We start from the raw sequence: 25,487 nt of genomic DNA on the forward strand, positions 1-25,487 counted from the left end.
CCCTTAAAAACAGAAGTCATAGCCCCAGCCTGAGATTACTGTATACTGGAGTCCATACACACTCAGTATAAAGGGAAAATACATTTACTCTAGACTCAAATGAAAAATAATTAAAGCAAATGACTATAAAAAAGGAACTGCAACCCCAATAAATAATGTTCTTTTTCATGATTTAAAACAAACTGTGACATGAGTTCTGAAATAGGCCATGTTTTCCTAGTGTACGCTGATTAGGGTATCCTGAGTTACAGGACGGTAATAAATTTTATAATAAGACTGTGCTTTAGTACACCAAACACCATCTGTCCTTGAGGTTAAGTTAGCGACACTAAATGAGCAGTAGCAGGGAAGTAAAAGCATGAGGACATCAGGATCAGTGGAAAAGCTTGGAAACCAAAGACAAAATGCTTTGAGCAAAGCTGAGCAGTCACATGTGTTAGCACAGTTTCCTTCACGAATTCCTCATACTCAGTAGGGAATGATGTGTTTTGGCGTTTCTTGGTGAAGACAAATCCAGGAGAAAATGGGTATGTGATGAGCAAGAGGACTGACAAAGCCAAAAGTCTCATATAAAATTTATTAAGCAAAATGTACAGTAGCTGGCAAACAGATGCAACAGCTCAAATATAGATATATTTTTATTCCACTCTTTCAGACTGGAAAATATTCTAGGTACATTTCTTATGAACACATGAAAACATGTCAATAGAAAAAAGACTTTCCTCATTTCAGCTGAAAACGAACTGCTCTTTCTCTTCAAAACATTCCCCTTAATCCACTTCCTCTAGAGCCCATGCCTCCAGAGTTACCATAGAAACCACTGGCACGACCTGTAAAGCATTATTACATGAAAATATCACTATTATTCAATCACAATGTTTCCCTTGATCAGACAAAACAGAGTCCTGATGGGTTAATGATCCGAGGGTGAGGGTAGACAGGACTTATCATTCAGATGGTCAGTCTGAGTTTTTTCAGAAAGCATATCTCAGTCATACTAACCCATGTCAGATGATCCACTCGAGGTTGAGTTTAAGAAAAGCTCTATGTACCGGTGCTCTGTCAGAAAAGAGAAATGAAACACAATTCAAATTCAGACAGATTTTAACAGTACAACTTCAGTTTGTCTTTTTTTGTTTGTTTTTACCGACAGAGATGTGTGCCTGTCCTAACAATGTAAATCATTAATCCACACTGGATGTCATACCAGGAAACCCATAAGAGCAGAGCTGATTAATGACAGAGGACCTTCTCAAGGCAAAGAATGCCCCATTCCTTCATGTTAATGACCCTGGACGCTTTCCTGCATGCTGTGTTTTGCTTATCATCTAATTTTCCAGTTTTGCAGATGTAAATTTTTTTAAGAGTCATTAAGAATTGCTTGTGATTGTCTATTCCACACACAGGCCTGTCTGTGGTAGTGTCCCTGCGCAGAGCTCGGTGGGTGGGGGTTGCTGGGTTAGGGGCCAGGGGAGAGTGCAGCCATGGAGCAGCTGGGCCAGTGGTGCTCTGCTGTTGGCCTGAACAGCATCAGCAGAGAAAGCCAAAGACAAAGGCCTGCAGCCTTAACACCCACACGGCCCAATCACCATCCTCATTGCCTTCCACTGCCACTAGAACAAAACACAACCACCATCTCCTCCTTCACACAGCCCCAAACCCAATACTGCTCTAAATATCTCTCATCGCTTTTCTGAACCAGAGAGCAGGAAATATGAGCCTTTTTTTTTTAATTCCACTAAAACCCTCCCCCTAACCACAGTCTAATCTCTAATATCAGACCTTTTATTTCCTGTACTTTGAAACCAACTGTTGTATTACTTGATTTCACTAAATCAGTAGAGAAGCATGTGGAGGCAGGACTTGGGGTCCACCACCCTTAGGGTCCATATCCTGCCAACACTGGTCCTGTGGTGAGAAGCTGACCCTTGATGAGGGGCTAAAGGATGGGTAATAGATAAATCATAGTCTCTAACTGTGCACCTATAAGACAGGCATTTCTAATGAAGTGGCTAGTGAGTGTATGTTTCATTTATAAAGTGACATTACATAACTCTAAACATGCTTTTCAGGCCACAGCTTACTGTTCCTCATAAAAAACTTTACATGCAATATGAAAATAAACCCTATACTTTTCAGTTCTCTCATTTACTCAGTAAACAAACTAAAGATGTGACTTGTTTAACAATACAAAACGTGACAGAAGACAGGGCCTGACAGAGACAGATTCTGAACACTGATCAGCTGCTCTCCTAAGATATGTTAGGCAGTGGTCATCTAACTGTATTACACCTGTGTCACTGTGAGAACCAGACTGTGAGTGTGAGATGAGGCTTGGTCAGACACATACGCATGTGATTCTTGTCTTTGGACATGGCTGACACTGCATCTTCATGAGAGCCAAACTCAACATCAGCTTCCCCTGTGGACTTGCCATTGGGCCCAACATCAATGTGGATCCGCACCGGATTCAATGGAGCAAAGAACTGAAACAAAAACAACAACAACAAAAAAACACCTTAAACTGAAGACAGGGGCGTGAGTATTGTTTTACGTCGTCAGACAGCACAGGCTGGCAGCTGTGCGGTAGGCACTAAAACGTCCAGTCTTACATTGGCGATGTCTGTCTCGGTGGCGCGGAAGGGCAGCCCCCTCATGTGTACGAAGTGTCCGCTGTGAAAGCCCGAGCCCACGTCTCCTCCGCCACTGTAACTGTGGCCTCCCATTCCTGTGTTAACACCACAGACCAGTTAGCACACGACCCTAGGCCCACCCACACGAGACGGACACACAGACAGACAGACCAGTTAGCACTTGACCCACAGCCCACTCACACAGGATGGACGCAGAGACAGACACACAGCTCCTACCTCGCCCTCGGTCAGTCCTTAGCCTCTCCTCAAACATGCCGTTGCCGAAACAATAATTATTAAAGCCGTTGTAGTTATCAAATCCACCATAACCTGCAGAGGAGAGATTAGACATTAGTCATGTTAGGTTTGTTAGACTGAGACAGGAAACACATGATAGAGGTGACCACTTCCCCAACGCACAGGATGGGCACTGCTGATGGAGCTTATGTCTTAAAATGTTGAGGCAAAATCCTGAAATCATTTCAGAATGTCTCTGATAGAACTCATTCATAGAATTTCTCATTTTTCCCCCCTTTACTAACCTGACTCTACAGGGCAAGAACAATCACTGAGTACAGTCTATGTAAAAACACTTCACAGTTTGTTTATTTCTGAACCACAGGCTGAAGTAGCACAGGCTGGTTGTGTGAAATGGAGTGTAACAAACATACCTCCACTGTAACCTCCTCCACTGCGCATCTGATCCACCGCGGCACCTCCTCTCCCTGGTCCCGGCCCAAAGAAGCCACCCCGGCCCATCAGCGGCCTGTCATAGGGGCCGGGTCTCTGTCCCATCATTCTGCGGGGCAGCTCGTAGTATGCCCGGATCTCATTCCGACTGCTTTTGAATATCTCTATGTACCTGAGGTTTGTGTAAACGAATAATGTTTATGAGCAGACTGCACACAGCATTCAGCAACTCTTTCAGCAGTAATAAGGAACAACAGGCCACTCAGCTATGGGCTACTTTACAGTACTGACATTGGTAACTGACATCAAACTGACAGGATTAGGAGTAAGAGAGGCTGGGCAGATTGGCAAGAAAAAACAGCACAAAAGGATGGACCTTATATAAACTAAATATCCTTTCACCTGTCTATGTATGAGGAGATGGTAAACATACTACATTAACAATAAGGCCATTGTCTATCAAACAAAGGCAACTTCACAGTAATTCTATTATGATGTCATAACTGATGCTAGTTTGGGACTGAGCATTAACCATTTCACAGAGACTTGTTTTTCAGTCGTGTCAAGAGGTCTCCTGCTCTTGTCATCGTCTAAATAAATGCCATAGGACGTCTGAGCTATTTGCTTTGGCAGAGTACATGCCAGAGTCTAACTCTGAGAAATGCCCATGTGGCTGTGGAAAGGCATGGTCATACCATCGATGTCTATGGTAGAAGTATGCATGGCCCCCACCCAATCCCACATTACAGATAACATTAGCACCCATTCCAGTCTTGCTGGCCCCACCTGTGCCCTATTCTTTCCTTGTGTTTGCCCAGTGCCTTTTCTGCTATCTCCTTTGAGGCAAACTGCACGAAGGCTTCCCCTGTGCTCCTCCCCTGGTAGTCCATCGGCAATGTAATCCCATTTGGCACGATTTTCAACCCTTTAACCCAAGGACAAATAACCCCGCAGGGGGAGACATGTTAAAGAACCGCAACATTCCCGCCCCCGCCCCACCCACACAGCTTTAGTCTGTTTTACCAATCCCCTCATGACCTAAGGACACACCAGTCACACACTTTATCAATCAATACTTTACCAGCTTCACTTCTCACATAGAAAAGAGCATCAACAGACAGGTCTAAGACAAACCCTGAAGCCACAGCTGGCTCAGGGATGCTGGTGACTTCAGCATTCTTATTAGCCTGTAGCATGGTTGCCAAAGCCTTGCTCTTACTGAGGTTTTAGAATCTGCCAAATGATGTAGTTTGGTGACCAGGGAAGATGTCAGGAATGGGGAGGTAAGTGATTACAGTGCATATAGTCATATTCCATTCTGCTCTCCATAATCACATTTGAATCAGTCCTATTTACCAGCTCCTCCGTGTCTTTAACAGCAACATGGACTTGTTGTAAAAATCACACTAAGAACACATGCTTTTTCACACAGTTCTGTTTTTACAGACTTAAATGGTATGGCTGAAGTGTTTTAGAAAGAGCATGTAACTGAAGACATGAACCAGTGGTAACTGCTCTCTCCATTTCGTGTGCCAACCGCATTTCCTAATACGATCCAGCAGCATCATCAGGTAGTGATAGGCAATAACCTGCTCACTTTCATCTGTTAGAAATGGCAGTTACAAAGTGACAACACTTAGAACTGCCATTGTAAAGCTGGCATAATAGCACTAATAGAGAAGCCATTTGTAGTCTGTGTTGTGGTACATGCCTTTAAGTCTATCCTTAAACATATCCATTAGTTTCATTTTCTTATGGTGCACAGACCCTCTTTATGACACAACTTCACCCTGTAATCAAGACTCTCAGTTAAATATTTCTACACAGCTTTGGTTAAACATTCCTGGCTCCCTCACTGGTACAGGCAGTGTATATTCATCACTTTGCATAAAGCATTAGAAAACAAGCTAACAATGTAATAACAATGCAGTAAGTCACCATCATGTTTACTGACTCTGTGCGACCACTCAGGACAAATCACAAACAAACAGTCTCCTCCTTCATAAGACTTACTTACTTACTTTCTAACAGACTTTAAAATCTGGCATAGATCTTACACTGAATGCAACCTAACAGCGTAGCACAGCGGAGTGCCGTGTGTACCTGCGAAGAACTGGACGATCTCCTCCTTGCTGCAGCCGAAGGGCAGGCCCCGCAGACGGAGCATACACCCACTGCAGCTGTCGTAGTCTGTAGGTCCACAGCGCTTCAGCACCCAGTCCATCTCACTGCGGTTCGATTTAAACACTACAGCACAGGGCACAGGAAGCCAGCCCATCAGTCAATCAGACCCAAACATCAGTCATCTCCCATTATATGTTTTAATCGAGCATAAAATGTATTCTCTTTAGAGTGTGTGATCTGTTGCGAAGATACAGTCCAACCAATGACAACTCAAATTAACTTGTGAGTATGTAGGGCATATTTTTGTATCATTTAAGGGCCCACTTAGAAAAGCAGCGGACGACTGTGTGTAACTAACTGTCTGAAGAAAATTATCGGAGTGCTTTTGAGAATGATCGGGAGTGTGCAAACTACCTTCAATATAGCGATGGCCCATGTATTTGCGATCTTTGGCAAGCGCTTTCTTGAAGTCCTCTGCTGTTTTCAACTCCACAAAAGCCTCTCCACTGGGTCGCCCTTCTTTGGAGAAAGTGAAACACACCCCATTCACTTTCCCTACTATGTCACAATCTGAAAAAGGAGAAAAAACAGATTAAAAACAGACTTAATGCTATACAACCTCTGTATTGAAGGCTTATATATGAAGGTGTCCTAAACAGAAACCTGCGCTCACCAGAGAAAAATGCGGCCACCTCCTCCTGGGTGCACGACCAAGGCAAGCCTCGGATTCGCACCACATAACCCTCATCGTTGTGTGACATTGTCTTCTCTTCAGGACAGTTTCTAGAAAAGAGAGAAACATGTTTGTGAACAATTCAGTAATTTGACAAGTCACGTACAGAGGTTACACAGAACTAATAAAACACAACAGTGATAATCGGCAATAAGGTCACAGGTACACTAGATTTTTGATGTACCGTGGTAACCTGTATAATGGAAAGACAGAGCAGTCTGTCGTGAGACTCGTAGACTAGGAATACTTTGAAGCAATTTCAAGAACCAGGAAGCTCTTCTAAGCTTTATCACTCAGTCCGTCGCGTTTGCTCTGCCGTTGTCTTATAATTTTGTAAATATGCGCGAGTATACACTGCCTCACTTCACTTATATTTGGTCATAAAATTAATGGTTTGGTTACGGTTTGAAGCTTTTCGTGGCAGAACTAACAACTACGCTCACATAAATGGTCTCGTTATGTTTTACGACAGCGACAGGTCCGAAATACGTAGGAAAATTGAGAAAAAATCCTTTCGAGCAGGCTAATACAGATTATCGTACAGTGTTCCGTATAAAGAGCTCAACAAAACAGTACAGATTTAAGTTTGTTGCTTCGGCGATGCAGCTAAAGCGAAAGCTAGCAAGACATTATCAGTCTGACGCTTTCTCATGTAACCTTAGCTGATTTTGTAGAGTAGTCTGCCTCAACATTGGTAGACCGACAATAGTTAGCTGTTTACGTGGATAAACTAAAAGTCTGTCAAATTAGTTCACTGCATGGCGTTAGCAAGCTAAAAGAGTAGCAAAATTAGATGACCTTTAGCAACCACATAAGATACCTAACTTCGGCAGCTCGGTCAGCTGACTGAAGGGTATCACAGAGTATGATCCCAATGCAATAGTGATGAAGTAGCTAGCTAACAGTTAAATCCCTCATTAACATGTGATAAATACTCTGATATTTGTTAGCAAGTTAACTAACTTAGTTCACCGCGACGTTAACAGGCTGCTAACACACAAGGAGATGCTAACAGCTAGATGATGTTGTAGTTACGGTGACGTTAAATTAGCCAAGGGACGCCTACGACGGTCACGGATTCGCACTGGCTAACTAGGCCAGGAAACTACATGATAACCACCTAGATTCTACCAGATGTCTTTTGTTGAGCCCCGTGTTTTTGTGGTTTTCTCTGAAATACGTGTATATCAAAGAAGGGGCTATATAAATCGAATATGTTAATTTAGACTATACCTCACCGCCAGCTGCCTGTCCTCTCAGGTAAGAATTGGTAGCGCAAAGGTAATCTCGCGATAAAACGAGATCACATCTGCATATCTTCCAAGTAAAGATAACTCCGTTAAATTGCTGTACCTCACTGACGGATTTTTAAATTAAATAACATGTGCACTTGATTTGACTTGGTGAAGCGCAATGTTTACATCAGTAAGCAAAACAAAATATTATAAGCGATATTCTGCATCTGTCTCTTTAAAAAGGGGGCACTGCAGTCGGGTAAAAGTCCAACAAGTCACCTACTATCCAAAATCACCATTGCATTCAAAAGATTGAAGGTCCACTGCAAGACATGGAAATACCAGTATTCACAGTCGATTCTTTCACCAATTTACCTTTTAAAGGCAATCCTGCAGCCGTTTGCCTTCTGCAGAATGTAAGTGTCTCAACTTGGCAGTTCACCAATTAAATACAACATAAAATTCGACGCAAAAGCCGTTAGACACCGTAGGCATTTTTTCTGTCTTACTGTAACTAAAATGTATGGTTATGTGTTTTCTTTAAAGTTTTTATATCCTTGTACAAAAATGCAGGCGCTGCAAGATGACCTGTATCAGCATATTGCTGCTGAAATGAATTTGTCAGAAACTGCGTTCGTTATCCAGCTCAATCCAGCCGATGACTTCACTACAGGTAGCCTACTCCAGTGTATTTACTTCAAACACAACTAAACGATTTAACGTGCCTGACAGAGTTTTTCTACACAGATAATCGGCTCTTCTGTTTACAACAGTGAGATGTGGCAACACATTTTTAAATATTGGAATTAATGTATCTATATTCGTGTACTTCACATGACTGCAGATTTTGACACGATATTGAGGAATACACATGAGCCTACATAACAGTTGACCAACAACGAACATACTGAGTAACGGTTTAAAATATATAGTTTGAAAAACTTAATGCGTCTGTCTAGGAGCACGATTTGGCTTGCGCTGGTTTACCCCTACAAATGAAGTGCCTTTATGTGGACATGCAACACTGGCTTCGGCAGCAGTGTTGTTTTCTGTGAAAAGTAAGTTTAAATCACTGGTATTATGTGTAAACTCATTCTGAGTAATCTTAAATTGATAGTTGGCAGTCGTGCAACAACTCATGCATGATTTGTTTCTCAAGCAACTGGCTTCACACCCTGCCATATGTTTACTGTGGTTATACACAGCCGGGCTCGTGAGGAATCCGATTTTTTAAAAAATCCTGATTTTGAACAGAGAACATGAACTCAGCGGTGGCATTTGAAACCCTGAGTGGAGACCTGTGCGTTCGTCAGCGTGGTGAAGGCATAGTGATGAACCTACCCCTGAACAAACCCTCGAACCAGGTACCACCTGTATATCATTCGCCACAGCAAACTGATTCATGCACAAGACATGCTGTAAGTCATCCAGGTCATGGGTTCGAGCCTCTTGGATAAGAGGTGAAACGTCTTCAAGTATCTACAACCAAGTCCAGTTGCCCTTGACTTAACCTCACTGGAAAGACATACTGTAATTAGTCTGTCCAGACAAAAGGGACATAAGAAGTATTTTTCCATTGTTTCAAACTTAATTTGCTGTTTTTTATCCATAGGATCAGGATGAAGTAAAACCTCTGTTGGAGGTAAGACTATATGTTTATCAAAGACAGAGAGAGAGCGAGAGCAAGTCAGCTTAAGAAAAGCACAAGCCTAAAAATGCTTCTCCGTTGCAGAAAGTAAGCGGGACATTCTGATTGGTTGTGTTTCTGTGCTTTTACAGGCTGCAGTAGGTGACTTGCCCATTCAGGATCTGTGTTACTGCAAAAACTCAAAAAAGCTTTTGGTGTGTTTGGCTGACACATGTGACAGGTATAATAACAAAATAAAGAGTAAAGAAGAAATAAGCTATGTTACTCGATAATAAAACCTTAATCTAACATGTTCATATTAAATATTATACAATAAATTGACTGAAATATAATCTTTTTCTATTTGTTATGCAAAGCAGTGAACACATCCAGACTCCAGTTTCTATCATCCCATCCAATGTTAATAGCACCCTTCCAGAGTAAGAGTACATTTTGTGTGACTGAGAGATCCAGTACATGTGCTTTACAGGTCGGTCCTTACATCTCTGCAGCTGGATGGAGAGACTCTGATGCGCAGCGAAAAGAGTGGGAAAGTGAGAGGTCTTATCATCACAATTAAAGGAGCCCCAGAATCACAGCCAGGCTACGACTTCTTCTCCCGATACTTCGCCCCCTGGAACGGGATTCCAGAGGACCCTGTGACTGGTGAGTCTGAAATACTCTGCTGTCACTGAGGTGAGTGTATTCCACTTTGACTGAGGGAAAGCATGTGTATTCCACTTCACTTTCACTGAGCTGAGTTTTAGATTTACACTGTTTTTTACTGGAGACATTGTGAGTAGTGGAAAATAGGAAAGTGTCATAACAAGATCATGTTGTTGTGCTTATGCATATTGACATTTTGTGATCAGACAGGTGACCTCTCTCATTAACTGGATTAAAGTGGCTGTTTGGTTTCCTGTTTTGCACTTGTCAAATTGTAGATAGTTAGGAAATAGGCTGTTGAATCACATCTTTAAATGAAGGAGGAAAAAGTTGTACTCAGGTCTTAAAGAATTTTACAGTAACATATGCTTCTATTAAATCATGTTACATCCTACTTATAATAAACAACTGTTTTATTCTGTGGAATAAAGTTGAAATTGAGCTGTGTGATTGTTTATTGCAGGATGGGCACATACAGTCCTTGCTGCTTACTGGTCGGAGAAGCTGGGAAAGAAGAAAATGCTGGGTAACTAAAGCACAGCAGTTATACACAACCACATTTTATTCCTGTTTTCACTGTGCAGATCTATGGTGCATGATAACGACAGTTGTATCACACAGAGGCTGCTCGTTTGACATTGAAAACAAGTTTACTGACTGATCAGACTGATTTCCATTCATCTTATTAATGATGCCCATTTTTTAAACAAAGACACACGAGTTCCTTTGTTCAGGGTGCTAATCACAAAATGCACAGTGGAAACCTCATGCCTGGAGTTCTAAAGCTGAAACAAGTTCTAACTTTGACACGCTGCAGCCTACCAGGCGTCCAGACGTGGTGGTGAACTGGAGCTGGAGGTGAAAGAGGACGACAGAGTGGACATGACGGGTCAGGCCGTGATTGTGCTGCAGGGAACACTCAAGCTCTAACCACGCCTTCAGTCACCACAGGACGTCCGCAAAGCCAGCTGTTTGTGGGTGCCAAGACTCACACAACTACGACAAACACAAACCACTCCACTAATGATGATGGAAATGTCCGCTAAGATTCCAGGCTTTGACGCTTAGTGATCAGTAAACACTGAGCCAATGAGTCAATTTAATCAATATAGCACATGCTTTATGTCTGTTTTAGATACAGTTTATAGGGTCTTACACAGTGAAGATTTTAAAAACTGACTTTTATTAAACACACAAAACAATTTATAAACACTCAAATGACATCAGCATACAATTAAATACAAAATGACTAGATTAAAATTACAGATTAGGATACTGAATGTGGTGAGGTCTTGGCTGAACTGTTCCTATAGAACAGGAGCATAACTGAGAATGAGGTAGAATTCTTCAATAAAAAAAAAAGAGATCCCAAAAAAAGATCTATTCAAGTGATTCGGTATTTCACAGCATGAAGCTCCCTATATCAGTAGCGTTTGTGTTGAGGTAAGATATTGACCAGTGACACACTGGTATGGTCCAAAGGTCCTAATATGACAGATGTAAACTCAGGATCAGGGATCTATGCAGAGGATCATGGATATAAACTAAGGATCACAGGTCAATGCTTAAGACCACAATGGATCCTGAGGCTCACAGACATAAACTTAGGATCACAGACATAAACTGAGAATCACAGGCATGAAACCTTAAGATGGCAGACGAAAACTGAGGATCACAGGTGGACGACGGGTAGTGCTTCGTGGGCGGCTGGAGGTAGCTGGGATATGTAGTCTCAGTTAAGGGAACCAACACACTCACAGGAATCACAAGCACTGTTCCCTGACTCTGTATGGAGAACAACAGAATTTCATTTACCATTCAATGCCATTTACCATACAAATTTAAAGTTAAACCTGAAATGCAGCGTTTTGTTATCTATTAAAATAGAGTACCCACTGAAAAGATTATGAAAATATCTGGAGGGCAGTGTAAATGTTCTCAGAAATGTGGGCATTCACAGAGATGCAGCTCAGTATGAAGTAGGTTCATGCCTGCTGGAAACTTCACATTACACTAACAACAATGGAACCCAGCACTAACGTGGAGTTGAGACCTACTCCACATCATGTTGCAGTTAATGGAGAAAGAGCAGAGTTGTCTTTAACTGTATAGGTTGGGTCTGTCTCACCAAGAGGTTCCTGAAATTCATTTCTTAGGAAAGGTGGGCAGGGGGTAGGGATCTAATGCTAAGGGGGCAGAAAGTTACTTCACTCTCTTTGGACATTATAAAGGATATCATGTTCTCCCGCCGAAGATGGTCCAGAAGTTTCTCCAGTGGTGCATAGCGTCGCAGTGTGGGGACACAACCCAACATGATGAGTTTGTGTTTGGCTCTGGTCACAGCCACATTCAGCCTGCGCCAATCTTTCAGCAGCTCTCCCAACTACAACAGTCAGAACAAACCACACATTCAACTATTACAACTTCAGAAAACAACACCAAAAAATGAGGCAGACACCAAAAGACAACCCTCAAAAAAAGAAAAACTGCTGTAGGAGCATATCACTGAGAAGTTCATCCAAAACTTTCTCTAAGGCTTTTACACCCCCCCGAGAAGACGTGTCTCACTCACATTTGCATCAAGATGACTCCTGACGAACGACACTATAATGACACTCTTGTCTCGGCCCTGGTACTTGTCCACGGTGTTGACCTCCACAGCTCTGAGCGCTGGCGCCCCCAGCAGGCCTGAGATGGCCTTCAGCTGCTGTCGGTAGGGGGCAATGACCCCAATGTCAGCACCACGGCAACCTGCCTGTGACAACACAGTATGTCTCTCATTCTCTGAACAACCCTCCCGTACATGATTTATTATATCATCATCAGATGGGATGTTTACAGATGAAACTATTATAATAAAAAAAAATCTGTTATGATAAATGGCATCTAATCACCTTCAACATCACACAAAGAAGCCAAATAATAACTGAAAAACCATTGAAAGTAATGAGACAGAAGTCAAACTGTGACTAAATGACCATTAGGAGGACAGATATACCAGAGTTCTGTTCAGTATAGCAGTTATGATCAGTCTGTGTCAGAGTAAAGGCGCTCAATTTTTTAGTCTGTCGGTGTATAAGCAGAGAATAACTAACATTACACAAATCACAGCTGCATCTCACAAAAACTTACAAAAATTATTTCATGTACCAATGGGAACAGTATCAAATCATGACTTCATCTACCAAAACAAGAAAACAGTGTCTCAGAAAATGAGGGATAGCGGTCGCATATTCATACACAGCACTTTTTGTAAACGCAGGAGATGTTGTTTTTTCTGAGACCAGCTGAGCCAAAAGGAGTGCATGATCTGGCTCGGAGACTCCATGGCAAATGAGTGCAGCAGCCAAACAGGATTTTGATTAGACTGGAAATCCTTTCAAACACATGCTTGGATCTCCTGTTCTCCTGGGGTCATTTATGAATGATCCCGTTCATAAATGACCCCAGACACAACTTAAGATTTGATCTCATATACTCACTGATTGGCTCTTAGTTTCACTGACACTAATGGGATTTGACTGGTTCTTAGTTTTACTGATATTAAAGGGTTCTGATTGGCTTTTACTTTGACATTAAAAGACTGTGATTGGTACTTACTTTGAGGAGTAGGCTGATGATAGCGTGGACCAGTTTGGCCTCTGTGGGATTACTGACGCCACCTGTCTCCACTATCTCTGTAGCAGGAACCTGCAGACAAGCCAGAAATGAGTCGTGACTTACATCCTCCTTATGGTGAAGAGTAGAGAAAAATCAACATACTCTCACTGCTTTTTATGTGGCATGAGAAATCTATTTTCTTGCTGAACATAAATCCACATCAGTAGACTTCACTGCTTAACCGCAAGTCACTGAAATTACTTCTTTCTTGAAAAACTCAAATATCCAAGAAAAGATCTTTCATGTTACACAAGCCTGGCTTTGCAGAGGGTCTGAAAATAAGAAATGGAAAAAAAGGGCAGGGTAAAGCGACAGAGTCTGACCTGACAGGTGTCTAGGAAGCACACAGGGTTGTCTGGTTCCAGCAGAGACTGTATCCAGACGCTGTATTCAGGCTGACACACGTACTCCTCCACCTCGCGCCACGCCACATCTCTGGATGGCAGTTGCAGCGTGGCACTGGCTGTCTTCTCCGAGCCACACTCCAGTTTCCCATCATACATCAGGGTATTGCTCAAAGCCATGATAGCACTGCCACAGAGCAAACACCAGAGAGCATGTGACTGACCAAACAGACCAGCTTCACGGTCAAACAGACCAGTTTAATGGCCTAAATTCAATTCACACTACCACAGTCTTAGACTAAGACTACGAATAAATCTAAGACTTGTCAGCATACGTCTTATAGGGTGAGGTTGATAAATCAATTACTGACAGAGATGTTTATTCAAAGTAACTCCTCTGTTTGTGGAAGATAACGGTCTTCAGAGTCTGACACAACAGTAAGTTGGGCACATGGTGATAAACTGACATTGAAAATCTGAGTCATTTTAGAGCACTGTGAAAAGAATAAGGGGTTGGGTGGACTGGAACAGATTCTCACCGGTTCATTCTGTATTGGACAGTTAACCGTACCACTGCATGACTGTGACGCTCAAGACGCTTAAACAAACTCTCATCCATACCCAGAGCTCTGGAAAAACACACACACATACACACACCACAGTTACTCTTAGTGTTTGGGACAGAAAAAACAGTCAGTCTGCTCCACAGGAACTGAAAAAATAATCACCGAGAGAACAGAGTAAAGGTCTCGCAAGGTGTGTGGAGGAGTAGGGGTATGAAGAGAGACAGAGCCTGAGAATACTGAATGGTGGAATGGATACAGTGCTTAAATGGACTAACGCAGCAGTTTTGCTCTTTTAACTCTGTTTCCATCTGGATAATTCAGTGCTGCTGACATTGAATTGGCACAGACATGAGAGAGAAGACTCAAATCTCTACAAGGCAAACAGCAACAGTGGCAGACAGGGGTTACCAGAGCACTGATTGATGTGACTGTCCGACTCTGTGTCTGACGTGCCTAGCATCTGTGTTTGACTCTGTGTCTGTGACATACCCGCCCCCGTGTGGGACTTAGCATCTGTGACATACCTAGTCTCCATCTGTGATGTCCCCGTGAGTGACTCGGTGCCTGTTACATACCTGGCCTCTGTGTTCTGGACGATGGGCGGCAGCTGCTGGTGATCTCCGACCAGGACAAAGCGCTGGGCAAAGAAGAGCGGGCCCAGACACACAGGCTGGCTGATCTGGGATGCCTCGTCCACGATGCAGAAGTCAAACCGACGGCGTGTGAAGATGGGGTGGTTCACACCCATACATGTGCTGGCCACCACCAACTACAGCACCACACACAGACGTTAAGACATGTTTCATTTACACACAGACTTGATATTTGAACTGCTCACAGAGAATAGCATAGTCACTATTTTTACTACTTCAACACTGACCATTATCAAATTACTTCTCAGATTCTATAATATAAATAATATTGATGAATGCTGTTCCACAAAAGAAATAGCTTTTTATTAAAGAAATAACTTAAACTTTATAAAAGAAATCATTTTTTCTTAACTTTTTATTTTATTGTTAAAGTGATATTATAATGTTTCTCAATACAGGTTACATAATTATTTTTAGACTGAATTCAGAGCTGAAAACAGACACTAAATCAGGGCATGCTCTGTTACTACTGAGATCTGGCCAGTGAACTCAACCAATCCAGCTTTGAAATACTTCAGAGTCAAGCCTTAAAAACTCAACTAGAGCCTTAAAAATCTCACATAAGAGATGGCTATCCCTGAGAAATAACGTCTTTTCTCAAATATGAGACACATACTTAAAAAAAAATTTACAATCAGTACTCAACCAGTTTTAACTCATGCGTATTCAGTCCAGTCTATTGATTCATCCAACAGCAGTGTGATAACAGGGGAAATATTAAATCAATTAATAACAGGTTGGCACGATAACTCTGTCTACCTCTTTATTGTACAGGTTCCCAAGCTCTGCCACGGTTTGGATCCCCTCTCCCCGGCACTGGTCCTCTGTGAAAGGCACAATGTCTGGGTGGACCTTCTGCACCCGACCCAGTCTCAGGAAACCGATCTTAAACTTCTTCAGCTTCAGAAGGATGTTGTCGACGGCTGAGTGCGTGTAGCTGGTCAGGAGCACGCTAAAGCCACACGCATGGAGAATACGCACCTGAAGGCACAGGATACGGGTCAGACTCAACATACAGGTCACAAGGCCGTGGTTCAGGAGAGAAATGCCATGAAATGAAGTGATGGTGCATGTTACATGCGGCGCATTGTGCGTTTTGTTTTGTCTTGTTTTCCTCCCCCCGTTTTGCCTGTGTCTTGTTTTCCTCTCTCTCTTGTCCCTACTCTCCTGACACAAGTATCCAGCTGTGGTGCGAAGCAGCTGTCAATCTCTGTCCGGCCTGGTGTTGCGTCCCGCCTCCTCGTCCCGGCCGGCCAACCAGAGGCAGAGTGCCCCGTTTGTCTCGGCCAACCAAAGATGGAGCGCCGATTTAAAGATGCTGGATTTGAAATGCACAGATTTCAATCTCGCTTTGACTCTTCATGCTTTTGTGTTTTTTGCTATTTACAAACTTGCCTGTACCGTGTTTGACTTTGCATCGTATACGGACTTTGTTCTTGGAATGTGTCTCGGCTTTGTTTGTGTGTGGTTATCATGGGGGAAGGACAGGAAAGGTGGGGGATCCCCACAGTAGTTTATCACTTTGTATGAGGGTTAAGTTAGAGGCGGGTGCGGGTTTTGCTCAGTTCTTTCCATTGGCACCATCTGTTGTCTCACCTTTTTTCCCCTTTGTATACTTATGGTAAATATCTTGTATATATTTGTAAATAGTTTTTGTATATATTAATAATATATTGCATGTTCCTTTTACATTGCTCTTGTGTCCGTTTTTTGGGGGTTTTTTTTGGTCGTTGCACCGTCCCAAACTAGCACTGGTGGTGGAATTCTTTTATGCTGCGTCCCTTACCCATACCCTTAAACACCACATTACACCTGGGACGTGACATGTGTAAGTCAGAGTGTTTGTCATAGTGAAGAGCTTATGTGGTGTCAGACAGAGAATGATGAAGTTATAAATAATAAAGTTAGTCGGATAATACATGTGTATCTCAAACAGAGTTTTTCACTTCACTCAACACGTGTCATGACAATCTACCAAGGCAAATAAGGTAAAAATTAAACCTACAATACAAAGACAAAAACACTAGAAAGATTCAAACAGTCACTTAACATTGTCAAAATGTGTTGCTGTTAAACAGACTCTATAGCAACTTCTGTGGAAAACGGGGTTGAAAAGAGACTTAAATCTTCCTGACTGTGTCTAACAGTGTGGCGGCGTTTACCAGTGTACAGATGGTGGTGGTTTTTCCGGTGCCAGGCATACCGACGATGAGTGTGTAGTCTTTAGACAGTAGGACCTTCTTCATGGCCTGTTTCTGAGGTTTGTTCAGCCCTGAGGGATAACACACAGTTAACTGTGTCACTGACCAACTTCAACTCTGACACATCTCTGATTCAGCCTTAAACGGAGAGGAGAATGGTTGGTAATAGTTTTGAATAAGACAAGACCAGTGTTCAGTCAAACTAACTACAGCTGTTAAAACTTGCTCAGTCAGTAAAGCACTGGGCAGGAGGAAAAGAAGCCCATGTTAAATGACACTGATACAGAGCAGAAGGTGAGGTTTTAGGAGGAAAGGGCAGAATAAATAGATGTTATCGGTAAACTGACCTCTGAGGATGTTGGCGACTATGTCCTTAGCGTCTCGGGGTAACACATTGCTCAGATTCTCTATGAATTCAGGAGGCCTGAAGTCCACGATTAACTCCCTTAGTCTCCCACTGCATTACACCAACAGGACAAAACACTCCACATTACCCTCAGAGAAACATTAACCAAAAAGCTCCAAAACCCCCAGGCCCTCCTCAAAACAGTTCACAACATACAGGAAGATATGACTGAGCCTGTCCAATGTTACCATGCAAACCCATAAATCAAGTTTTTCCAGTTGTTTCTAAAAACAGCAGGGTAAAGCTGTGTGACACTGGATGATCTTTATGTTGTGGTCCAGTAACGATACACCACGATTCAGCACGTCCACTAATCTCCAAAGCCTTGATCTATACACAGACAGTTGTGTTAGAGGCGGCACCATCCACATCTCTACTAAGCTCATCTAAGCTTAGCTACATTCTAGGCCCTCCACATTATCCATCAGTCATTCCAGAGCACAGTAATCTAAACACTCAAATACCTGCACTTCCTGAGTGAAGCATGTGTCCAAGCACTTTGCACTGAAGCACAGCTGTATGGTGCTGCACTGATTATAGGTAACTCATTTTTCAATCAGTCAGTCAGCAGCACCATGTGTTATGTTTAATTTACTCTGTGTCTCAGCTCTGAACACACCACAGCAACACATACATAACTAAACACATCCTGACTAATCCAACACTAATCACATCCCATCCGTTAATCCAACACTAAACGCAGCCCATCAAAATTGTTGTGCATGAAAAGCTGAAGATGGTGATTGTGCTGGAGAGGGTCGTAAGCAGTGTGAATGTAAAGCTGAAGATGGTGATTGTGCTGGAGAGGGTCGTAAGCAGTGTGAATGTAAAGCTGAAGATGGTGATTGTGTTGGAGGAGGTCATAAGCAGTGTGAATGTAAAGCTGAAGATGGTGATTGTGCTGGAGAGGGTCGTAAGCAGTGTGAATGTAAAGCTGAAGATGGTGATTGTGTTGGAGAGGGTCGTAAGCAGTGTGAATGTAAAGCTGAAGATGGTGATTGTGTTGGAGGAGGTCATAAGCAGTGTGAATGTAAAGCTGAAGATGGTGATTGTGTTGGAGGAGGTCATAAGCAGTGTGAATGTAAAGCTGAAGATGGTGATTGTGTTGGAGAGGGTCGTAAGCAGTGTGAATGTAAAGCTGAAGATGGTGATTGTGTTGGAGGAGGTCATAAGCAGTGTGCAGTCAGCTGGTGGTTACAGACAGTCCTCTCACTGACAGAATAACAGAACTGTCAAAAAAAAAAAAACCCCAAAGTGATTGCTTCGATTTAAACTCAATCTGGGCCAAAGTGCTGACCTGGTTGGGGAGTTCTCCATCAGCATGGACAAGTTTCTGAGGTGACTGCTCAGACCACGTCCTCCCTCATCCTGGTCCAGTCGGAACACGGTGTCAGCAGGATACCTGGATAGATTCCTACAGCCAGAGAACACGGAGCAGCATCAAGTTAGAGATTTAAGATTACAGCTGAATTATACTGAATTAAGTTTTACTCACAGCGCTGCCCTAGAAAAACTGCTGGGTAGGATTCCACTCAACCAAGAGTTCAAGCACATGATCAGACAATTCACACACAAGTTTGAAAAGTGATGGCTCTGGTAAGTCCAACAAAACCAACAGAGCTGCAGTAACTTGGTCCAGTAATGCAGACAAAATGCTCAGGTACAATAATCCCTGAACACTTCCATTTGGCAGTTATGAACCATGTTATAAAGCGTGAGACAATTCATTTTTCCCCACAACATGTCCAGCTGGTGAAGGAAACCAGGACCTGATATGATCGGAATATGACCTGATATGAATGAGCAGAGTTCAGTACCTGTCCAGTGAACATTTAACTCCACTGCTCGTGACCCCTGTGACATAACCCGTTGCTATGCCGATGACCTTTGAATCCTGGTCACTCACAACGATCCTGTCACCTGTGATAATTCCGGCCACCCCACGGTCCTGTCCCCTCCTCTCAAAGCTGTGGCTGTATACCCCCTCAGAGAGCGTGGAAACCATCCCAGTCCTCACCATGTTCCCCACACAGCCCCCCGTCTGCTCCCTGAGCAAAGAACAGACACACATCACACACCTCACATACACACAACTGTCTGTCTGAGAGAAAAAACACAGACAGCAGGTGATGTTCCCTAGCTTTCCTGAGTGAAAAAACACAGACAGCAGGTGATGTTCCCTAGCTTTCCTGAGTGAAAAAACACAGACAGCAGGTGATGTTCCCTAGCTTTCCTGAGTGAAAAAACACAGACAGCAGGTGATGTTCCCTAGCTTTCCTGAGAGAAAAAACACAGACAGCAGGTGATGTTCCCTAGCTTTCCTGAGTGAAAAAACACAGACAGCGGGTGATGTTCCCTAGCTTTCCTGAGTGAAAAAACACAGACAGCGGGTGATGTTCCCTAGCTTTCCTGCTTTCCTTAGATGTGCTGTACAGGCTTCTGAGCGGGATTCAGTCTAATTTTAAATGAGTCAATTCACAGAGTAAATCAATTACTGCCATATTTCAAGTCACAGATAATATTTCTATGAGCTTAACTGCGTATTTCAGCTGGCACCACTCTCACTCACTGTCAAGTTATTTTCCAGCTTACCCAAAGCTACATCTGGGGAACTGCTCACCTTTCCCGGGCAGACTGAAGCCAGATGTGCTGTCTGCCTCCCTTCCTCTCCATGGTGGAGGCCTCCATGGTGCAGAGGAGGAGCCAGTGGCTGAAGTAGTGGAGGTGAGCTGGGAGGAGGTGCTGGGTCTCCTCCTGCAAAAAGGTCTGAGCAGGCTCCGAGGGGCTCTGCCCTGCAGCCTGCTCCTCTGCCCTGTGGAGATGCAGAAATTACAGTTCTTTTGCAAATACAATTACAAATTCAGTTCAATTCAATTACAAATTACAACATCCCTCCACTCCCACATGACACAAGTTTGTACCAACACACGGGCAGGACCATCAGAGCCCAGATATAAATTGCCCAGTCGTATACTCATTGGCCAGTTAAAAGGTTGTCGTATACTCATTGGTCCAGCTTTTGAATTTGCCCCATCATCTCTGACAGCTCTGTTACTGATAAAATGTCTTTTGCAAACAAACAGGTTTGAGTGGTAAAACAAAATAATCATGTACACATCATGTATCCTCACGCTGCTCACGAATAAAGGTTCACTTCTTACGTCTCTCTCTCTCACATATTGCCTTTTATTTAATACAAACTCAGACAAAGGCTAAACTGGAGCCCCTTGCCCCGTGTGACGTAGCCCCTGTGGCAAGCATATGTAAGTCCTCGTCTAGAAGAATACAAAAGCAGGTATTTATTTATACATCTGCTGCTTTTTTTTTTTTTTTACATTACTCAAATGTGTCACTTCAGTTTCTTTGACGACAAGGTGACGGTAAGAAACAGTCTCATCAGCATGGCATTTCAGTGTCAACCATGCCAACCATGCCATCAGTGCTACAACATTCTCTGTCCAGTGGGTTAGGTTACCGGTTATAAACAGCACACATCTTCCTCTGGGCACAGTGCCTGCAGGCCTGACTGTCTGATATGACAGGCGGTAATGGCGCCATGTGTGTCTTCCCCTCCATGGTAACCAGGCTGTTGCCAAGGTGATGGGCCAACAAGTTCCTCAGTTTAATGAGTTCTGTGATTGACAAATAGGAGAACAGGGATAAAAGCCCTCTGATCATTTCTACCACACACATGCATCTGCATAGGAAAGGGAATGAATTAAACTCATCAAAATACATGTTCCACACATTATGTCTGGCCCAGAAAGAGACACATCCAGTCAAAACTAATTCCACACCATACATTAGCAGTCTATACAAAACGCTTTCCACAAGCACATTTCCCATCTGGGACAGCTCTGTAGTGGGTCACTGAGACAGCAGAACCCACCTCTCCTGTCCAAGTGTTTTCCCACCACAGGGTGGAGATTCCCCGTCTTGAGGTAGAGCAGGAGTCCCGCCTCGGGATCAGGACGTCGCTCTAAGCTCATCAATGTGTACAAGATGACCTGTCAACAGAAACAGCACAAAAACAATTTCAACTCATTAGAGGACTGAGCTTCAGACCAAGACAGCAGACACGAGACAGTCAACCACTCAACACCTCTGCACTGACGCTTGATAAGTTCACTTTATCTGACATGAGGTAAAATGAGAGTTTCTCAGGGGAAAATTACCCCAGTAAAGATACAGTCTATTATGGGAATGCACTGTGAGGGCTGTGACATTGTTTCACAGTTTCATAGTGCTTTACCTGACTACGGTGTTCAATGGAGTTGGACTCCCTGCCAGTCTTCAGCTCCAGTGGCATGATCCGGTCCAGACGAGCTCTGCCCCTTCGCTGGATCCGCACGCCTGCAGTCACATCGATCTTCCCTTTCAACCCAAACCGTGGAGACCAGATGTTCTCCTCAATGTCGACAAACTCTGTGACTGCGACTGTGCATGTCGTGTCCTGTCTGCTCAGGGTCCCCTCACTGGGCCTGAAACACCATCACACCACCAGATTCAGACCATCTCACAAATCATTCAGTGTAAAGTGTACAAAGCCAAACTACTCTCAGGGGATTTTACCTGCTGAAGTATTCTCAATGAATCTGTCTTCGCCTTTAGCTAAAACACACTACACTGCCCTCTACTGGTATAAAGCTACTCCAGCTCTATTCAGTCTGAAATCCTGATCTGCTTATAAACTTTATTCCAGAACTCAGGCCTCAGACTGAACATCCAGCACTGAACACCCAAGTGTAACTGCTTCAGCAAGCAGACAAATGACATATTTATTTGGGCTGTCCTCATGGCTGTGTGTTAACATGTGACAGATGTAGACTAGGATGTGACAGACTCACAGTTTGAGTGTCAGTGGTTTCTGGCCAGCCTCTGGTGAGCTCTGCAGGTAACCACTGGCCCAGTTAGACAGTGATGGGAGATATTCCTCCACTTCCTGTCTCATGTCAGCCTGAGTTAGATTCAGACCATACCTGACCGAAGACAAACACAGCAGCTTTTCACTCCAAATACAGTCAAAAAACTTCATATTAAAATAGTCACTCACACTTTACAAAAACGGTTGTCAGTGTAACTCTACTTAAAATACTTTTCTTTAGTGAGAGTACTTCTACTTTTACTTTTGCCATCTCTGGAAATGTCAAACATCACTGCATACCTTCTATCTAAATCATTAATTACAGGATTAATTAAGTCTATAATTAATAAATAATTAATGGTTATTAATAATTAATGGCTGTTCAATTAGCCTGACCTAAACACTGTCTTAGGCTTTGGCTTTCTGAAGAGGAAAAAAAAAGTTCATCTAAAGACTGTTTAGACAGGACTTACATTTGACTGAGGTAGTCTGGGCTGTGCAGAGTTTCAGTGGCAAGACGCTGAATTGTCTCCGGTGAGAAATCCAAACACTTGGCTGCTTTCTGGAAGATCTCGTGAACTATGGTACCGTTTAGCATCTGCCTGGACCCACCATCAAAAGCCTGAGAAATCAGCACCCAGACAGTTGTTTGTTATTTAAAAACTCTCATTATAAAACACTATCTTCAAAGATCTGTATACACAGAAAGCTGTACCTGACAGTAGTTTTCCAGTCTTACCTTGAACATCTCTGCTAATACTGCTCGTCTGAGACAGCGGATGCTGCTGGCTATGCTGGTCCCCGATATGAGCATATCAGGCAAGACAACGAGAAACCCAGACTCCCCATCAATAAGCCAGACTCCAGACACACACGTCCCCTCCAGGTGAACAATGTCTCCCACAGACACTGGACTGGACTCCCTTCACAGAGAGAGAAACAATTTAAAAAGAAAAAACCTAATAAATAAAATTACAATAATCTATTTCAGGTTTCAGAAAAGTAATAATCAAACTATAGCAGACTGACTCCGGCCTGGAGATAAAGGAGTTTTAGGTAGGATTGAGTGTGATTACCAGCCGTCTCTGAGGATGCAAGTTTCAGCAGGCTCAGTGGTCTTGGAGGCTGTGACAGTGAGATGTTTCTCTGTGCAGTCTTGCGATCCTTCAATATCCTTCACATCAAGGACCCAGTACCTGTTATACAGCCCAGTGGCCAGGATTACGTGGCCTGGAATGCTTTCTTTCTTTCTGCAAAGCAAAGAAACCATTACAATTATTTTCCACCAAAAGCAATTTATTGAAGTCATTTCAAACTGAATATGAAAACCGAGTCAAAAAAGTTGACATACTTGGAGTTTGACTTCTTGTGTTTAGGTTCTCCAGAGTTTTGCTCCATTTTCTCATCAAACCAGCTGTCATTCAGTGCGCTGAGTTCGTCCTCTGGGACAGATGTGCCGTCCACAACATGACCTTCATTCTTCATAGGTCTCTTATCAGTGACAGGACACCGCAAGACACAGTCTTCTTTCTCAACAGTCTCACTGCCACTGTGAGAGACCCCATGCTCTCCATCAGTCACATCCACCTTCTGCTTTGTAATCAGCGTAAACAAATTTGTTTTCTCATTCTCACTGGAGCGACATTTGGGAGTAACACCACTGGACTGTTTCAGAAATGTTCCATTGAGACCCTGCAGCTTTGAACGTGATGTCATGGCTCTCACTGTCACCTGATCCCTCAGCGAGCTCTCACTGCTCTTGAAGAGAACTTGCTCAGCCTTTACCAGCGTTTTCTCTGCTTCCTTTGGGCTTGGTTTCTGTGTTCGCTTGGCTTTTGTATCTTTGGAGTCTCGAATGGCCTGAAGGAACTCATTCAGACTGTCAGACTGGTTAAAACTCTTCACAGGACTTGAGGGTCTTTTCACAGGCATAGTCCTGGAGCGCTTAGCTTTCTGCGGCTCATCCAAACCAAACATGAGTCTTTTCACTGACCCAAAACAAACAGCACCACTCTTTTTGTCCTGTGGATCCACTGCCTGCAAACACATGTTACCCAGGGCTTGCATGGGCCTCCCAGTTTTCAGGGCGGTCCTGAAGCGTGAGACAGGGGAGCACATGCCATCAGGAGAAGATACTGCAGGATGTGAGGGACTGATTTGACTGTCTGGGGTCTCTGGAACAAGGAAGAGCTCTGGAGAGATGGGGATATTCTCTCTCTCCTCAGCACAGGGTTGTACAGGATGTACAACAGGAGCTGTTACACTGAGGATCCGCGCACTTCTCTTACACAAGTTTGTCGCATTCTCTGTAAACTAGCAGAAATACACATAATTACACTCTTTCTTGTAGAATAACGTATCGATTTGTGATAAAGTACACAGTTAGACTTTAGAAAAACCGACTGATCGGTAAATCTTTTAGATCCCGCGAAAGAAAATATGTAACTTCTCACTGGTTAATAAATGTGCGAAGTCAGGAGTATTAACCCACAAACTCGCTAATATACCCTTGATGGCTAACTTACTTTTAAATTTAAAAAGGAGGAGATGTTCGTCTGGTGCATTCCATTGTTCACCTATGAAATGTCACAACATGAAAAACCTAGTTTAGTTAACGATAACTTAAATTTGGCAAGTACTCTAACTGGATTAGGCAGACGATTAGTTAACTTCAACCAATGTTAGTTTATTGGGTGACTAAAGCATTTTCACTCAGTCTCAGTAAGTCAAATACTTACGGATCGTTTCTTAAGGCTGGTTCTCGACATCGCTGTATTTGATGAAATGTGTGATAAACAAGCAAATACGTCCCAGTTAAAAGAAATCGGTGACTTTAGCCCTTGCCGTGATGAGGTTTATGATGAATTGCGACGCTAACTGAAATAAACAAACATATCAGCGCCGACACTTAAAAACGTGTAACTCGACTTCAGACAAATCCATTCAAGACCCCCAATTCCACGAAAATAACTATTTCTTCAAAGAGCTGAATCTCTTGGCAGATGTGGCGAAATTAGTTTTCATCATGCTGTTTCACATTTTGAAGTTGGCGCAAATTGCAGTGTGAAACTAGCCGCAGTGTCTT

At 43.1% G+C, this 25,487-nt stretch overlaps 3 protein-coding genes across 5 annotated transcripts; 1 reads left to right on the forward strand and 2 right to left on the reverse strand.

The window, feature by feature from the left end:
• Window positions 1-625: 625 nt before the first annotated feature.
• On the reverse strand, window positions 626-7,461 carry hnrnph3 (heterogeneous nuclear ribonucleoprotein H3 (2H9)). 3 transcript variants are annotated; one of them, XM_030770369.1, is made up of 11 exons: window positions 7,414-7,461; window positions 6,121-6,230; window positions 5,862-6,017; window positions 5,427-5,570; window positions 4,110-4,248; window positions 3,305-3,495; window positions 2,871-2,963; window positions 2,613-2,728; window positions 2,351-2,486; window positions 1,003-1,059; window positions 626-830 (listed from the first exon to the last, which is right to left on the reverse strand). In XM_030770369.1, the coding sequence occupies exons 2-11, from the start codon at window positions 6,206-6,208 to the stop codon at window positions 757-759; spliced, it is 1,194 nt and encodes a 397-aa protein (XP_030626229.1). In that variant the 5' UTR covers window positions 6,209-6,230; window positions 7,414-7,461; the 3' UTR covers window positions 626-756. The 3 variants fall into 3 exon arrangements, with proteins under 3 accessions (XP_030626229.1, XP_030626231.1, XP_030626232.1); XM_030770371.1 differs by lacking the exon at window positions 7,414-7,461 and adding an exon at window positions 6,979-7,045; XM_030770372.1 differs by lacking the exons at window positions 4,110-4,248; window positions 5,862-6,017; window positions 6,121-6,230; window positions 7,414-7,461 and having other exon boundaries at window positions 5,427-5,543.
• Window positions 7,462-7,696: 235 nt separating this feature from the next.
• LOC115808973 (phenazine biosynthesis-like domain-containing protein 1) lies at window positions 7,697-11,085 on the forward strand. The gene is made up of 9 exons (XM_030770373.1): window positions 7,697-7,831; window positions 7,989-8,088; window positions 8,375-8,473; window positions 8,670-8,779; window positions 9,028-9,057; window positions 9,195-9,283; window positions 9,533-9,708; window positions 10,172-10,234; window positions 10,526-11,085. Exons 1-9 carry the CDS (start codon window positions 7,748-7,750, stop codon window positions 10,636-10,638), a joined length of 864 nt encoding a protein of 287 aa, XP_030626233.1. The 5' UTR covers window positions 7,697-7,747; the 3' UTR covers window positions 10,639-11,085.
• Window positions 11,086-11,148: 63 nt separating this feature from the next.
• On the reverse strand, window positions 11,149-24,520 carry dna2 (DNA replication helicase/nuclease 2). Its single transcript, XM_030772228.1, has 21 exons — window positions 23,754-24,520; window positions 23,479-23,652; window positions 23,142-23,325; window positions 22,876-23,024; window positions 22,386-22,517; window positions 21,791-22,019; window positions 21,428-21,545; window positions 21,014-21,170; window positions 20,159-20,350; window positions 19,356-19,586; window positions 18,836-18,952; window positions 17,480-17,589; window positions 17,094-17,203; window positions 15,691-15,912; window positions 14,854-15,047; window positions 14,252-14,341; window positions 13,692-13,899; window positions 13,309-13,398; window positions 12,281-12,463; window positions 11,945-12,091; window positions 11,149-11,434 (listed from the first exon to the last, which is right to left on the reverse strand). Exons 1-21 carry the CDS (start codon window positions 24,518-24,520, stop codon window positions 11,381-11,383), a joined length of 3,858 nt encoding a protein of 1,285 aa, XP_030628088.1. The 3' UTR covers window positions 11,149-11,380.
• Between the last annotated feature and the right edge of the window lie 967 nt (window positions 24,521-25,487).

This window comes from Chanos chanos, chromosome 4, assembly GCF_902362185.1.
Source record: "Chanos chanos chromosome 4, fChaCha1.1, whole genome shotgun sequence".
NCBI lineage: Eukaryota > Metazoa > Chordata > Actinopteri > Gonorynchiformes > Chanidae > Chanos > Chanos chanos.

Excerpts from the sequence above, each read along its gene's own strand:
- hnrnph3 (XM_030770369.1), bottom strand. The coding sequence starts at position 6,208 with ATGTCACACAACGATGAGGGTTATGTGGTGCGAATCCGAGGCTTGCCT. Across the intron at positions 2,729-2,870 it reads AAGGACTGACCGAGGGCGAG|GAATGGGAGGCCACAGTTAC; the intron begins GTAGGAGCTGTG and ends GTGTTAACACAG. Across the intron at positions 1,060-2,350 it reads CAAAGACAAGAATCACATGC|AGCACCGGTACATAGAGCTT; the intron begins GTATGTGTCTGA and ends CTTTTCTGACAG.
- LOC115808973 (XM_030770373.1), top strand. The coding sequence starts at position 7,748 with ATGGAAATACCAGTATTCACAGTCGATTCTTTCACCAATTTACCTTTT. Across the intron at positions 9,709-10,171 it reads TCCAGAGGACCCTGTGACTG|GATGGGCACATACAGTCCTT; the intron begins GTGAGTCTGAAA and ends TGTTTATTGCAG. Across the intron at positions 10,235-10,525 it reads GGGAAAGAAGAAAATGCTGG|CCTACCAGGCGTCCAGACGT; the intron begins GTAACTAAAGCA and ends GACACGCTGCAG.
- dna2 (XM_030772228.1), bottom strand. The coding sequence starts at position 24,520 with ATGTGCTCCCCTGTCTCACGCTTCAGGACCGCCCTGAAAACTGGGAGG. Across the intron at positions 13,399-13,691 it reads GCTTCCTAGACACCTGTCAG|GTTCCTGCTACAGAGATAGT; the intron begins GTCAGACTCTGT and ends GCTTGTCTGCAG. Across the intron at positions 11,435-11,944 it reads ATCTTCGGCGGGAGAACATG|ATATCCCAGCTACCTCCAGC; the intron begins ATATCCTTTATA and ends AACTGAGACTAC.